The sequence below is a fragment of the Eulemur rufifrons genome, chromosome 2 (assembly GCF_041146395.1).
Source record: "Eulemur rufifrons isolate Redbay chromosome 2, OSU_ERuf_1, whole genome shotgun sequence".
NCBI classification, from domain to species: Eukaryota; Metazoa; Chordata; class Mammalia; order Primates; family Lemuridae; genus Eulemur; species Eulemur rufifrons.
Genome location: NC_090984.1, coordinates 118,477,923 through 118,494,950, shown reverse-complemented (window position 1 = coordinate 118,494,950; position 17,028 = coordinate 118,477,923). Strand labels below are relative to the sequence as shown.

Below are 17,028 nucleotides of genomic sequence, written 5' to 3'. Positions count from 1 at the left end.
GATTGGAAGTACAAGAGAATAGGTGTTGGTGAGAGAGACTTTAGACTGAGGTAGGTATAAATTAAGGAAAAAGAACTTTCTCCAACAATGAGTTATATAGAATACCAGATTTTCCCCCTATAATGGGTTATACAGAAAACCAGATATCAATCTAGTTTTAAGAAGTTTTCAGCAAAATGTATTTTTCCAAGAATTGTTCCAAGCAAAGTAATATGAAATTATATTATGCATATTTTGTTACTAATTTCATAAGGTATGGCTTTCTAAGGTTTCTGTAGCATTGTAACTGTTGGATGGGCCTCTTCATTTCAAATTCTGATTTTGCAAGTACTTTTTATTGTATATATTTTAAGATGTACAACATGATGTTTTGATATACATGTACATAGTGTAATGATTACTATAGTCAAACAAATAAACATTACCTTCCATAGTTAACCTTTTTTGTGAGGTCGGGGGCAAGTTCTTTTTGAAATGAATTTCTTCAAAATGATGATATTTTTCTTTTAGCATTATGATTTCCAATTTAATGGTTGCTTTGTGAGATACTCTGTTTTACATTGGTATTAAGGATATTATATCAAAACTTTTTTTCTTCTAAAGCAGGGCATTTTATATTTTTGTGATTATAGATTTTATACTTCTTAAATATTGCTGATGAACCTGTTTTGGGTTATAATCCTCCAACTTCATTTACAACTTTTCATGTTCATCTTTGGAGCTGTGCACTTGATTATAGGTAAGTTTACAAATGGACCAAAATAAAGTCTTATTGATTAAAATATGCAAAAAGTTTTGGAAAAAAAACCATAATTCAGTAGAGTTAATGTTCAAAATGTTTTTTTAAGAGGGTTTCTGATGTATCAAACTAATGCTCTGTTGTTTCTTTTTGATATTAGGCCCCTTTATTTGCCAATCCGATCTCTTCTTACTGTTGAAACATTCAGTGTTTCTAGTAGCGTTGCATTGGATAAATCCTCTTCTACTCTCAGGTACCTGTGTAAACTTTATTGTATACTAAATATAGCTGCTCAAAACATACTAATTGATGTTTATCTAAACCATTTTATTAAAGTCTCTGTCTTTTGTTAAAATCATTCTTTTATTAATAGTCACATCCTTTTATCCAAGTTACTCAATTTTTCTTTCTCAAGTGACTCATTCCATCTACCCTTTCATTATTGCATTTTATTTTTAAGGAAAAAATTAATTCTTAAGATTCTTAGTTTGATTTTTAAAACATATAGTAAACTTCACATAATATTTGACAGACTTTTATCTTTATAATTAAAACCTTGTGAATTTGGACATCTATTAAAAAAAAATCCCGCCCCCAAGTTAGAATTAATTTCAGCAGATGACTTAACTGCTGAACTCATTTTTTACACTGTTTAAATATTCCTAGCACTCATGAACAGTGAGTTTTAAAAAAAATGTTAGATGACAATTATGTTAGAAATGGCATATGATTTTGATAATGTTCATAGCAGAAAGAATGATGCAGTTAAGTATGTAGTGATCACGTGGTATAACATTCAAACCTTAAGTTTTTCAGATGTTGGTTTTATCTTTCTTGCCTCAGAATAATCTTGGATGAAGCCGCTTTACATCTGTCTGACAAATGTAATACTGTCACTGTAAATTTGAGTAGAGGTAAGTGTAGAAAAACAAAATCCAGTGTACATATATGCTGCTTTATTTTTTGTGTGTGACTATTTTAAAGCATTTTATCTCTGAGGTAATGCCACTGAACTAAGGATCTTATTAAGATCCTTAAAGATTAAAGGATCTTTAAGTATATAGTGATCACATGGCATGTATTCAGAGTTCAGTTTTTCAGATACTGGTTTTTCAGTTTGAAGTTGTAACGTTCTTATAAGTTAAGTGCACCAAATTACTATATATACTCAAAATATTAGTATAAGACGAATTTTGTTTCTAATTAAAATAAAGTGAATTGTAGGATTTTTATAGAATAAAACTATATTTCCATTGCATTATAAATATATGTAGCACTCTGCAAGGGATTTTAGAGAAATGCCAGTTTTTTTAGGTACCGGTTAGATAAGCATTTTTTGAAAGCTGTACTCATTTTATTACTTTTACTAATTATAGATTATGTTCGTGTGATGGATATGGGACTCTTGGAATTAACCATAACTGCAGTGAAGTCTGATTCTGATGGAGAGCAAGTAAGTTATTAAAATAAATGGAAATTTTTGTTTGAGTCCTGTTTCTTAAGATTAAAAAAAATGGATTTACCATAAAATCATTTTTCCGTTCACCTAGTTTTGGTCAAAAAATAGATAAAATATTTTAAAATTGAGATTGAGTTATTATAAATACATTTTTTTCTGTGGCAAGACAAATGATCATATATTTAAATCTATGCAAAAAAAGAAGTTTTCTTCTCTTGTGTGGAAGACATTTTCGTACTTTTTTTCCTGTGTCTTGTCCAGACTGAGCCCCGCTTTGAGTTACACTGTTCCAGTGATGTTGTCCATATCAGAACGTGCTCAGATTCTTGTGCTGCACTAATGAACCTCATTCAGTACATTGCAAGCTATGGTGACCTGCAGGGACCTAACAAGGCAGAAATGAAGCCTGGAGCCCCTCAAAGAAAGTCAAAGGTACAGTCAGCAATGTTATTCCTCCAATCCCTGCCATGTCAGTGACACGTTTATATCCGTGAGGTCTTCATGACAGTCATAGGGTAGAAAAGAAACTTGAAAAGTCATCTGTCTATGCTTTGCCTTCAGCGTAATGGGATCTGGAAAGGTGATTCCATGGGCCTTTTTGGAAAGGCCAGTTTTACTGTTTGTTATTGTTTCCTGACATTAATCTTTTTCACTAACATAATACTTTTTTCCAGAATTAAGTTATTTTCATCTGTCCTCAGGGAAGAAAGAAAACATTTATCACGGAAGAGCTTATTATATGCAAGTTGCAGGTAAAAATGCTATGAGAAGATATTAGGTCATTAAATATGAAATTTTGAAACAAAAGTGTAGTTTATTATATCTCAAACAAGAAGCAGTACAATTAAAGTATGCACCTAAGCTATCGACACAGTTTTCCCATCTTAACGGTAGCTTGTTTATGCCAGCAATGAAGATGCCTGGAGAGTGAGTGGTGTTGAAATCACCAAAGGCATTTTCCATAGCTTGTTGAGAATTGAATTTTTTTCCTTGCAAAAAGTGGTCCAAAGCCCGGAAGAAGTGGTAGTCAGTTGGTGCAAGGTCTGGTGAATACGGTGGATGACAGAGAGTTTCCAAGTCCAGCTTCTATAGTTTGAGCAGCGTTATGTGTGTGACATGTGGGTGAGCATTGTCTTGCAAGAGGATTGGCCTGTGTCTATTGACCAATCTCGGCTGCTTAATCTCAAGCATTCTCATCATTTCCTCCAATTTGTTGCAGTAGACATCCACTATAATCAACTGAACAGGTTCATGAAGCTGTAGTCAATAATACCAGTGCTGGACCACCAAACAGGCATCATTAGCTTTTTTTGATGAATATTTGGTTTTGGACTATGTTTTGGCACTTCGTCTTTATGCAACCATTGTGCTGAATGCTTGTGATCGTCAAAAAGAATCCATTTTTCATCACACTTACACACAATACAGTGTAGAAATGGTTCACCTTTATGCCGTGACAGCACAGAAAGGCAAGCTTCAAGACAATTTCTCTTGTGACGCTCGTTTAATTCAGGTGGGACCCATCTATCTAGCTTCTTTACCTTGCCGATTTGTTTCAAATGGTCCAGTATTGTTGGAATAGTAACATCAAACCTTTCTACTAATTCACACGGAGGTTGAGATGGATTCACTTCCACCATAGCTTTCAGCTCATCATTATCCAACCTTGGTCTTAGGTCACCCACGTGGCTCATTTTCAAGACTAAAATTACCAGAACAGAACTTCTCTAACCATCGTCGTACTATGCCTTCATTAGCCACATCCTTCCCAAACACTTTGTTGATATTTTGAGCTATCTGTGCTGCATTGGTTGTATAACAGAACTCATATTTGAAAATAACACGAATTTTTTACTTATCCATGGTTTCACAAAAATTGCTCTTAAAAAAAATTTGAAAGATAATCACAAGCCAAACCATGTGTTTGCAAGACTGAGGATATACCTTCACAATAAAAATGAAACAAGAAATAGCTTAGTGAAATGTCAGAGATATCAAAAAATTATACATTTCATACTTAATAACCTTATAGATGGCAGGTGGTAGTATTGTTACCAGAGACTTATTTATATAATCATATCTTCTCTATTTGTTATATCTAAGACTATCCAGTTTTCATTATACTTTCTCATCTATGATTTTCTTTTCCTTTCCTGACAACCCAGTGAGGTAGAGAGGTTCAAGATTAGTATCTCTGTTTTACAGACGAATAAGACCCAGAGAATTTAGATGGTTTCTCCAATTAGTAGCAGAAACAGCAACAAACCCAGGTATTTTGGTTCCCAATTGAATGCTTGCTATGCCCCAAGTGTCACCTTTCTGACCTCCCTTATATCCAGATTGAACAATGTCCAATTTTTTTTGGCATTTTTTCCCCAATGTTATTCTTCTTTATGGCTCTTCTGTGAACAAAATTCTCAATCCCCTAAGGTTATGGGGCCTCTAATTTACTCTCGTAAGGGCCTATTGAGGATTATCTTACACTTCGTTTGTGTTACACTTCTGTTTGCTCCTGCTGTATTCTCACTGGTAATAAGGTGATTTATGACACTCCCCCTCTACTGTTTATTCTGTTTTTAAAAACATTTTCCAGTTTATTTAAAGTCATTTTGAATTATCCCTTTTAATTTGCATATTTTTATTTTAGAGTCATATTCTCATTTAAAAAGTGTGGTCTGGATTTAATGAACCCACAGTTCACTAACCAAAATGGTTAAGTAACAGTGCTGGAATGGAACCCTGTGAATCGCCATTTAGTATGTCCCTTCCTGTGTATGCCTCCTGCTGTCCTTAGGTGTCCCAAGAAATGAGGCTTTCACTTACAGTGGCTTTGTTTCAAAGGGGTGAAAGTCATTGCAACCATCAGATTTGAGTAGATCAGACTTATTTAATTATCCCCTCTGTCCAAGCTTTACTGCAGTTTTTATTTTATTTTATTTCACTTTATTTTTTGTAATATTTATTTATTTATTTATTTATTTATTTTAGAGACTGGGTCTTGCTCTTGCTCAGGCTGGTCTCAAACTCCTGGCCTCAAGCAATCCTCCAGCCTCAGCCTCCCAGAGTGCTAGGATTACAGGCATGGCCACTGCACCCAACCTACCGCAGTTTTTAAAAATTTCCCTCTTTTTGAATGTATTGCCTCTTCAAGGTCCCAGTTCACTGTACTGGCTTTGAGGTGATGATACATTTATTTCTATTTGCTAGTAGTTGTTAGGGTGGTAACAATGATACTAAAACTTAAGATATAACAGCTGCTGGACGGAATATAGAAAAATGAGTAGGTTCCTGTTTCTCGAACTCCTGGCCTCAAGTGATCCTGCTGCCTTGGCCTCCCAGAGTACCAGGATTACAGGCATGAGCCATCGTGCCTGGCCTCCTGTTTCTGATGTTTTTGTAAAATATAGTGTATTTCTAGGCTAAAATAATTGTAAGTAGTTTGCTCCTTTAGGGCATTTTCAGTTATTTTTAATTAGACTTTTTTGCTATAGGTAGATCCCAGAGGTCGATCGTCCTCACGTGGTCAAGTCCTTCCTGAAGCAGATCAACAGATTTTGCGAGATCTGATGAGTGACGCGATGGAGGAGGTCGACGTGCAGCAGGCCACTTCAGCTGTGAAACCGCAGGCCAACGGTAAGGTCAGGCGTTTTCTCTGGGAGCACTGATGTTGTAGTTGAGGCTTACATTGTTTGTGTTCTCGTAAATTTAATAAGTAACTTGTTAAAGAAAAGATACGTCTGAGTTTTGGTGGATGTCTGTTAGCCAATCAGCTCATGTTTATTGTACGTCTAGTAGTAGATAAATACCTCTGGCTGGGATGGTATGGGGGATACAGAGCAAGTGGAAGACACATCTTATGTTTTCTGATAGCTTATGGCCTGGTAAGACCAGTGGGCACTAGACTGATGCTAGTACTGAGACTGATTCTTAAATGGTATAAGAAAACACTTCAAATGTGGTATATACATTATCATTGTTTGGAAAGGATTGGAATAATTTCATTAGACTTCGGAGAAAGTGAGATGAGTTGGTTTTTAGAAAGTGGATAGGATTTAGGTATATAAAGAGGAAGAAGGTAATCTTGGCAAGGTCATTAACATCAGCAGAACACAGACAAAGGCACACATGAGCCTTAATTATTTATCCATCACGTTCAGGCTGTACTAGAACAAAAGTTCCCTTCTTATTAAAGAGAATTAGACAATATATTTGGGTAAGCAGAGAGAGACCAGGTGATTAGAGATCCTTGAGAGCCAAATGGAAGCATCTAAATATTTTAAAGCATCTGTTTCGAAAGTATTCTTTCTAATTGGATGGACATAGCTACTTTTACGTATTGTGAAATCTTAATTTCAAAACATCATTTCATGGTATTGTAGAAGTTTAGCATTAAATGTTGCTTTCATTCTAATTAAGGATAAATTAGGACTAAGGAAGCAAATTGGAACTTCTAACTTCATATGTACTGAGTTATTTGTGATAAGCATTAGCAGCTATCTTAATTACAATAGAAAGAATATTTAATGAATATTTACTGAGTGGCTTCAATATACAACTTTTTGTTCTAGGCTCTGGGCATTTATAAGGATGAGTAAGTCCAAGGTGCTGCCATAGAAGAATTTAAAAGCTAGTCTGTGAGTCTCTTGAGGCCAAAATACCACTTTTTTCATCTTAGTATTCTCAGCCCCTTCATAGTGCTTGTTTGAATGAATGAATGGAGAAAGAATTAGTGACTCTACTATGTTATAAAAGTGTAAAAATATATGTTCATATACAGATTTTGGTGCACATGCAGTCTTTTGTGAACTTCCAATTCAGATAGCTGCCTGAGCTATTTGGGTGTCCGGTACCCCAAGAAGTAGTTTTCTATTCATTGCTTGGAATCACTGCCTTCCTCCCCCCACCTAAAGCTTGCTCAGCAACTATTCTGCCCTCCCTGCAGCAGAGATTTCCTATAGTTTTAGGTGAGGCTCTGCTAAATGCAACTTTTCCCATCCTCTCGTAATATTGCCCAAGAGGTTCCTTCCAGCGCTCCACCCACAGGACAGAATTTTCAAGGTGAAATCCCAGCTAAAGCACAACTCCAGTCAGCACTAACCAGCTGCTGCTGAATTCCTGAGCTTCTCCTATGCCAAATGACTGGGAGGGAACCGTCTTTACTTTATGACACTATCATTTACCATTTTCTTAGAGGTCTTTAGTCTTTTTATTAGTGGTCTTTGATGTATTTCTGCCACTTGCTGAAGTGTTTTTGGGCAAGTTACTTAAGCTGTCTTTAAGTCTCAAATTCATAAGGTTATCTTAAGAAATGAGATATTGCAGGTGAAAGTACTTAACATGTATCTGACACATGATTAAAAAAACTTAATAAGTGTTATTGTTATTGATATTTCAAAGTGTACCAAAATGTTGTAATCTTTTTATTTAGGTGTTTTGGATGAAAAATCTCAAATTCAGGAGCCATGTTGTTCAGACCTCTTCCTGTTTCCAGATGAGAGTGGGAATGTGTCCCAGGAGTCCGGCCCCACTTACACCTCATTCACTCACCACTTGATTAGTGATGCGATGACAGGTGTGCCCGCTGAAAATGATGACTTTTGCATTCTTTTTGCACCAAAAGCAACCATCCAGGTAATACATTGATAACATTATGGAGGACTTAAAATAATGTTACAAATTGAATTGACCAAAGCGTACATGAAGAAGATTCTTTAGGTTTTGTTATCACTTTATAATTCAGAATTACTTTGTTTTGTAATTTACCATTGATGCTTTGTAAATGGTTGTTGTACTTTACTATTTCTGTGACACATCTCTCAGAGACTCAGAGAAAAGTGCTCTATATTTGCAAAATTTCCCGCATAGATTATTGAACTAAAGATATGCTGCCCAGACTTGCTAGTCTAAGAACTGAGAAAGATAAGATGTGGTTTGTGTGAAGGCTGATGGTTGTGGGGGGCAGGTGTGTGTATTTTATTTTTGGAAACTGTCCAGTGGTAATTGTTCCTTAGTTGACTATTTGTTTACTAAGGTCTGAGAATCTTCTGATTAAATTTAAAAAATCAAAACAATCAAACTCAGGATAAATATATTATTAGAAACATGACAATTTGGTCAGTATTTTGAAGTTTGTCAAGTTTTGGTTTGGAATGAGGTACTGACTTTAAATTAAATGATAAAATACACACACACAAATCTGTACCTTTTTATTATCAAATAGTAAAAGCCAAATTGTAAACTATAAAAAATCCATATGGAGTGACTTGCATAGAGCAGAAAGAGTTCATTTTATGGTTATTAAAGCAGAGTATCTTCTGTGATGATTAATGTCAGTAATTACTACCCCATTTTATATATTGATATTATTAAAAAGAATATGGAATTAAGAAATCCCCTTGAGATATACAGCATAATCCGTTGTTTCTAATGAGATAAGAGAGTATGTGTTACCTGTTTATTTTAGGAGAAGGAAGAAGAACCAGTTATAAAAATCATGGTTGATGATGCAATTGTGATAAAAGACAATTATTTCAGTCTGCCTGTTAAGAAGACAGATACAAGCAAAGCCCCATTACACTTTCCCATTCCTGTAATTCGATACGTTGTTAAGGAAGTTTCTCTTGTTTGGCATCTTTATGGAGGAAAGGATTTTGGAACAGTTCCTCCTACTTCTCCAGCTAAAAGTTATATGTAAGTTAATTTCTATGTAAGTTGGCAGGGCTTTTTATATCTTTTTATAGAAAAATACATAGAAATTTTTATTTTAAGTATTATAAATAAAGTAGTATTAAAAACTATGTAATTTAAATGTCACTCTTACAGTTTTCCATTTATGAACTTATTTGTATTTTTACTAAAATGTTGACATATGGTTTCATTCAGCAAAAATTTTCATCTATCTACTATATGTCTATTCACAAAAATGGCTAGGACCCAGTCCCTGCCCTCAGTCCCAAGGGGAGAGACAGTCACGGGAGCAAACGAGGGCAATGAGGTGAAGTGTGTTAGGAGGCAGGGCCAGGCCTGCCCCGAGCCCCCATGTCCAGCAGGGTGTTGAGCAGAGAGACTCTTCTGACTTTACTATAATTCTTTTCTGTACAAACTGGGATTTCTAGTACTACTTCTCTGACTTTAAAGGGTTTCTGTAGTAACAAGAAACTTATAAGGAGGTCTCATTTCTAAGTGTGTCCTGTGATACGGACCTCGGCATCATAATTAGCTTTTTCTGTAGTTCTGAATATTTGGCAAGCAGGTGATTACTCTGATGACAGTAACAAAGTACATGTTTTCAATATCTCCAAAGTATAAAAGATGTGGTTTTCATTTGTAGAGATATTTGTGATAACATTCTGATAGTTCTATAATCTTATTTTCTCTTTTCATCTTATCATTTTTCTTGATGTCATTCATAGGCTTTCTTTGAATGTTCCTTTAACAAAAGGGTTTTTTTTTTGCTTATTTTTAGTAGTACCCACAGTTCACCTTCTCACACACCCACAAGACATGGACGTAATATGGTATGTGGGGGAAAAGGAAGAAACCATGACTTTTTAATGGAAATACAGTTAAGCAAGGTGAGATGGCATTTTGAAAGGGAAAATCCACTTGGGTAGGAGCATTAGTGGGGATTCTTTGCTTACCCACCACAGCATGGTCTTGACCCTTAAGTCCCAGCCCTTTGGATTAGAAAAGTGTAAGAATCTTGTACAAAACTCTTACCTCTCTTTCTTTCTCAAGTGTTCTGAGAACACTAAGGTAGTTTTGTTTTTATTTTCCCAGGCCAGCCCTAGAGCAGTGGTTGTTAGAGTTGAGCGAGCTCAGGATCCCCTGGAGGGCTCACTAAAACAGATTCTTCTCCCATCGCTGCTCACCCAGAGTTTCTGATTCAGGAGGTCTGAGTTGGGTGCAAGAATTTACACTTTTAGGTGGTGCTGATACTACTGTTCCCAGGACACTTGGGGAACCACTGCCCCAGAGTACCTGCCTGGGAAGGGCTGCATTTGGATAGTGCATGTGACAGGTCCTTTGTGAATGTCTAGAAGCCAGTAGGGCCAGACCACTGATAGCATCATGTGTGCTCAGTTCTGTCAGCGTGTCTGAGATTGTACCAAGTGTCATATTTTAAGATAGCGTATAAATATTGTAGTGATGGCAATTCCATATATTTAGTCATATCTTTACCCCCTTTTGGAACTTAACCCTGCCTCCTTTGATTCATTTTCAAGCAATTTTGTAGGTATGCAAGATAATTTTATGTCTCATTCCTGTTGAGGATTTTCCTTGAAAAGCAAAAGAAGTTTTACGAAGGTCAAATGTTAGTCAAGCTTATCTGTGTATGGTAGGATAGAGCAGTCTCCCCTTATCCGTGGGGAATACATGTTAAGATCCCCAGTGGGTGACTGAAACTGCAGATAGTACTGAAGCCTATATATACTATGATTTTTCCTACACATGCATATCTATGATAAAGTTTAGTTTATGAGTTAGACACAGTAAGAGATTAACAATAATACCAATAAAATAGAACAGTTATAACAGTATACTGTAATAAAAGTTATGTGAATGTGATCTTTCTCTCTCAAAATTCTGTAATATTTTTGGAACTTGGTTGACCGTGTTTCAGTTACTGAAACCGCAGATAACCGAAACCTTGTAAGCAAAACCTCATATAAGGGGGGATTACTGTGGACCAAAACATAAATAAGTGAACAAGTGAAGGAATGTGTTGTTTAGTTCTTTGAAAGTGGAATTGTAAGCTGAGGTAGAATTCAAAGAAAACAATGAGTGATATTTTGTGTATTAGAGAGGAATTCTAATTTAAATGTAAGGATTGCTCTGCGTTCCTTCTCTTTATTTATTAAGGTGAAGTTTCAGCATGAAGTCTACCCCCCATGCAAACCAGAATTTGATTCCAGCCTCTTAGAACACCCAGTCTCCCGGCAGGTGTTCATTGTTCAGGATCTGGAAATTAGAGATCGTCTGGCAACGTCACAAATGAATAAATTTTTGTACCTGTATTGCAGTAAAGAAATGCCTCGAAAAGCTCATTCCAACATGGTAGGATTTAAAATCTCATTTTTTTTGTTGTTGTATTTGTTTTGGAAAAGTGTTTTTATTGTATCTAACTGCAGGAGAATTAGAGTGGGGAAAATTACTGGATATTTTCTCTCATTTTAATATGAAAAATCCTTTTAAGTGTGCTGCTTAAATTTTATGTTTAAAAATTATTTTGCATGCCCCTTCTAGAGTCCATTGACTGTAATTGCTAATAAATCAGAAGTCCATAGTGATCTGTGCAAAATATCTAGTATTGCTGAAAGTATTCCAGATTTTGAACACTTCAAATTCTAGTAACATAGAAGGACTTTAGAGGTTCTTCCTAGAAGCTGACTTTGGAGTGTGGGCCTATGGATTAGCTTCAGGGCTCAGTAAACTCCTTTGAGCCTGCAAGTACAACATTATCCATGTGGAATTTTTTCCCTAAAGAGAATCCGTGTCCTTCATCAGATTCTTGAAGGAACGTGTGACCCAAAAAAGTTTGATTCAGACTTTTAAGGAAAAAGGGTAAACAGTTCTCCTTTTTGTTCTTGTAGGCTAGGAATATGTTTTTTTCTTTTATTTCTTTTTCATTTTAAATGAGAACAAGGCCATTATATCACTGGGGAAAAATGCTTTTCTCTTTCTTGACTTACAGTTGACGGTGAAAGCCTTACACGTGCGTCCAGAGTCTGGCAGGTCACCACAGGAGTGCTGCTTGAGAGTGTCGCTGATGCCGCTCCGCCTCAACATTGACCAGGTTCGTAGCGTGAGCAGGGTTCGTGCCGTCACGGTTAGGTACATACCCCACGTTCAAAATGAGGGAATGATAATGTTTGTTACTGTTGGACCTTTATGCAAGTTACATAATTACAGCAGACTTCTGATAAAGAACAGGGCAGGTTCATTAGATGTTTGGAATCTGAACTCTTGGTGAGTAAACATTACTTTGTTTTTGTTATATATTTTAAAAACCTTTATGTATGTTATATTTCACACAGACAAACACAAACACGGGAGTAAATAATACTGCAGACACAATGGATAAAGGCAGAAATTAGTATAGCCAGATGAAGGGTAGGATTGTTCAAGTTCATAGTCACAGAGCTCTCTAAAGGTGCTGAAGGTCACTAGTTTTTTATTCCCCTTTTAAAAAAATTTTAATAGTCTTAGGGGGTACAAGTTGAATTCTATTACATGTATACATTGTGTAGTGGTGAAGTCTGGGCTTTTGTGCCCATCACCCAAATAGTGTACATTGTACCCATAGGTGATTTTTCATCTCTCACCCCAACATTATAGCTGTTATCCCCCAGTCTCCTACTCATTGTCTTTGTGACATGGGCCTTAATGCCTGCTTCTGTTTTTTCTAATCCTTACGTATTGGTACATACTTCTATTCGGATATACATTTATTTTCAGAGAATATTAAAGGACTCCATGATGGATTGATTGATGTAAGGGATTGTGTCTTAATCACAGCATCTGGAAGAGAATTCTTTCTGCCCTGGGAAGGATGACAAATTAGTATACTGGTATACCTAAAGAGGTCACAAACAATAGAGATTTAGGGAAAGGCATAAAAAAAATCCACTTTCCCATATTCTGGCAAGCATCCCATCAAATTCTTCTGGCTTTTCTTTGACCCAGAGAGCTACTTAAGACATAGTTGATGCCTCTTTGAGAAACTTTATTCAAGATATATAAAAAATATGATGCTTTATGGTGGTTTAGTGTAGTGGTGAAGAGCATGGGTTTGAAGCAGACCTGGGCTCCAGTCTTAGTTCTGTAACTTCTACTAGTTGTGTGGCTTTGAATAAATTACTTACCATCTCCAAGCCTCGGTTTCCGCATTGGTACAATGGGAGGAGAAATAGTAATACACATATCATTTTTTTAAAAATGAAGATTAAATAGACTAGTGTGCGAAAAACATTTAGCCTGGCACACTATGTTAGGTCTCAGTAATGTTAACTGTTGTTATTATTAACTGAAATGTGTCACAACTGCAGAACATAAATGGAGTTTTAAAATAATATGCTTTGAAATAACAAACTGTCTTGATATACATTATATTGATGTGAGTTCAGGTTTGGAAGTAGAGTATTTGTGGGGTGGCATTATTCATTTGCTCATATAGTATTGATTAATGTTCATTAGTTATTTAAATAAAACTTGAATAACTATTAAAAAGCAAATTAGCAGATATTTCAGGAGTGAGCTTAAATAATATTTATATTATAAACAAAATATAACTGTGAAGTACAGAAGTTTAGTATAACTTTACATTAGTGCTTGTAGCTTCTGAGCTGAGTCAGACTTGCCAGTTAGTACTTTAGAGTTATGTTTTCTCATTATGAGAAGAATATCTTTTGATATCTACATTTAAATTTAATTTGTCTATTAGAAAAAGCCGGCCGGGCGCGGTGGCTCACGCCTGTAATCCTAGCACTCTGGGAGGCCGAGGCGGGTGGATCGCTCGAGGTCAGGAGTTCGAGACCAGCCTGAGCAAGAGTGAGACCCCCGTCTCTACTAAAAAATAGAAAGAAATTGTATGGACAACTAAAATATATATATACAAAAAAATTAGCCGGGCATGGTGGCTCATGCCTGTAGTCTCAGCTACTCGGGAGGCTGAGGCAGTAGGATCGCTTAAGCCCAGGAGTTTGAGGTTGCTGTGAGCTAGGCTGACGCCACGGCACTCACTCTAGCCCGGGCAACAGAGTGAGACTCTGTCTCAAAAAAAAAAAAAGAAAAAGAAAAAGCCTAGTAGAAATATAATGAAATATATATAGGAAAATTAATCTGTGAACATCACCAGTGTGAGCAAGACTTTGAGTAAGATACATGTTTGTGGCCTGATTTTATCAAACTTAGCAAGCCCAATTTTGATTAGTGGACTTTTTTTTAAATATATGATATAATTTCTTATTTAGAACCATAAAGCATTATGATTTTAAAATGGAGAATTATTAATCTTAGAGAAAACAGGGAAATAAATTTTATGGCTATGTTGGGGAAGTATGGGAAATAATTCCCTAGACGTAAAACCCAGGAAAACAAAGGTTATGCTACAAACATGTATACCTTAATGAGGTACATTACCTTATAAAAAATCCTTTCTAGTTTGCATCTTCTAAGATTGACATACCATATTTTAAGATAGTAAATGATCATCTAAGTAGAAATCCAAATATTTTTGTTCATTTTTTCTTGTGAAAACAAATCAGCTGATGAATAATAACACATTGAGTCATATTTTTCTTACCAAGCACATCCCAATCTATTCATCTTAACTGAGCCACAGACATTAAGTATGACAGCAGTGCATTATTTTATCCTGTTTTTAAAAAGCTGCATTGCTGTTGAAGTTAAGTACAATTGCTTCCAAAGCTCAGTGTTCCCACGGGGTAGGCAGTAAACAATGCAGAGGGAATGAGTCCCATCTAGGGGGTGGGTAAGTGGATGGTGGAGGTCATACAAATAGGCAGATCTGAAATATGAAGGGGGCCAGATTTCCTGACTTTCTCAGTCTAGTGTTCATTTTACTATTGTACTGCCTAGAAATCTATGTCAGGAAGATGTGTTAATTAATTTAAAACCATTTGCTGAGTAGCCTACCTTGTCCCAGGTTCTGTACTAGGATGCTGGGGATACAAAAATGAATAAGACATCTGTGTCCTCACAGATCTCTGTATAGTGGGGAAGACTGACATGAACAGATAGTTTTAATGTCTGTGGTGCATACAGGTGATGACGATAGGCATAGGATGGTGTGCCTGACCAGAAGGCGGCTCCTCCGCTGGGCCGGGAGTTTGGAAGGGTGAGGGATGACCAGGAAAGGCTTTCTGGAGATGGTGACTATCAAGCTGGGTCTTAAGGAATGCAGTGGAGTTAGGCAAATTAAGGTTTTTGTAAAGATACTGAGGTCCTAATTCTGGCTGTGGATTGGGATTGGAAGACCATTCTGCTAAGTAAGATAAGGAAGTGCTCAACCGAGGCTGAATAGGGTGACCACGAAGCTGCACCAGTTTGCACGTTTGTGTTTTTCATCATCATTGCTTTGTTGCTTAAGTATGACTTGAAAAGTAATTTTTTAAAGACTTTAAGTCATATTGCACTATTAATATCCTTTATCATAGGATCTTAAAGCTAGGCATATTTTACTGTCAAAATTTAACACGAGTATGACAAAATTTTTTAAGCTTTAAAACCATTGTATTGAGGTATAATTTACATGTAGTAAAATGTACTACTTTTAAGTGTTTAGTGGAGCTGCGGCAGATTTATACACTTGAGTAGCTACTACACCAGTTGAAATAGAGAACATTTTCTTTACCCTATAGAGTGTGCACATGTCCCTTTGTAGTCTGTCTCTACCACCCCAAAGCAACCACTGATCTTTTGATTACCATAGATTAGTTTTCCTCTGTTCTACAGCTTGATATAAATGGAACTGTATTTAGCTTCCTGTATTCAGCATTATGTCTGTGAGGGGCACCTGTGTTATGGCATGTGTCAGCAGTCACTGTTACTGCTGAGTAGTGTTTCACCGTGTGGGTACACCACTGTTTGTCTGCTTACCTGCCGGTGTACATTTGGGTTGTTTTTGGTTTTGGGGAAGAAGGTATGAAATGTACATAGAAGTCTTTCTGTGGACATGTTTTCATTTCTCTTGGGTAAATAAATATATCTGTTAAAAGTAGAATTTCTGGGTCGTAGGATAGGATATGTTTAACTGTCATAAGAAGCTGCCAGACAGTTCTCCACATTGGCCGTCACATTGTACATTCCCACCAGTCACTGATGGGAGCTGCAGCTGCCTCATATCTTGGCCAAACTTGCTATTGTCATCTTTTTAATTTTAGCTGTTTCATGTTCATTGGTTTTAGTTTGGATTTCCCTGATGACTGGTAGTGTTGAACATCATTTTATATGCTTATATATCATCTTTTGTGATTGTGAAGTGTCTGTGTCTTGCTAGTTTTAAAATTGACTTGTTTATCTTCACTGTGTTGTAAAGAGTTTAGCATAAATACCAAAATTTTGAGAACGTTTTAAAAAGCTGGGAATTGTCATCCCTTTGTCTGTTGTTTTGTACATTTGTGGTGAAAAATGTGTAGAGACCATTGTTTCTTTAGTCTTCTTTTTTCTTAAACAGTGAATTGATAACTGAATTGCGCTGTTTTTTTGAAGGCAGTCTTGGAGTCAAAACATTTATAGCATTAAAATAGCACCATCTAGTGGCCAATGAACATATTTTTATATACTATTTATTAACATGTATTTGTTATAGTGTAAATAAAATGTAATATATATTAAATGTGCATAATGTAAAGAATATATAAAAGGTACACATGAATATATGTGTAAAGCATAACACTATATTGAACATTTCATGAACCTGCTACTCTGCTTCTAAACCAGAACATTCCAGTCCTGTCAAAGCTCCCTGCTTGCCCTGCAGTCCGCTGCTCTGTCTCCCATGTGCCATGGTACCTGGTATATACATCTCACCTGCGTCATTTATACTTGTCGTAAATGTGATCAGTAGGCAATCACATCCTTTGGAATTGCCGGTCAGCCCAGTGTGCTACCAGATACTTTGACCCTTTACATTGCATTTTGTTCCAGTATTAATGTTTTATATTAATTTAGGATTTTTTTTTAAATGGAAGGGAAGATTAAGAAAGAACAGGCTCAGGCATTTTATTTTTATATCTTCCCAAATGTATTTTGGGTTTGAGTGAGGTAGGCAAAATGAAGCTGCCAATAATGGGCAAATATGGCATGT

The 17,028-nt window shown here is 36.1% G+C and overlaps 1 protein-coding gene across 1 annotated transcript in view; it reads left to right on the top strand.

Annotated features, from left to right (window-relative positions):
* Positions 1 to 17,028, top strand: part of ATG2B (autophagy related 2B) — a 73,389-nt gene that overhangs the window by 44,469 nt on the left and 11,892 nt on the right. Inside the window, exons 24-34 of the mRNA XM_069489475.1 lie at positions 633 to 739; positions 900 to 992; positions 1,583 to 1,653; positions 2,116 to 2,192; positions 2,460 to 2,630; positions 5,690 to 5,831; positions 7,627 to 7,829; positions 8,662 to 8,888; positions 9,664 to 9,772; positions 11,061 to 11,255; positions 11,893 to 11,994. Coding sequence (XP_069345576.1) covers positions 633 to 739; positions 900 to 992; positions 1,583 to 1,653; positions 2,116 to 2,192; positions 2,460 to 2,630; positions 5,690 to 5,831; positions 7,627 to 7,829; positions 8,662 to 8,888; positions 9,664 to 9,772; positions 11,061 to 11,255; positions 11,893 to 11,994 — 1,497 coding nt within the window. The remainder of the gene's footprint in view (positions 1 to 632; positions 740 to 899; positions 993 to 1,582; positions 1,654 to 2,115; positions 2,193 to 2,459; positions 2,631 to 5,689; positions 5,832 to 7,626; positions 7,830 to 8,661; positions 8,889 to 9,663; positions 9,773 to 11,060; positions 11,256 to 11,892; positions 11,995 to 17,028) is intronic.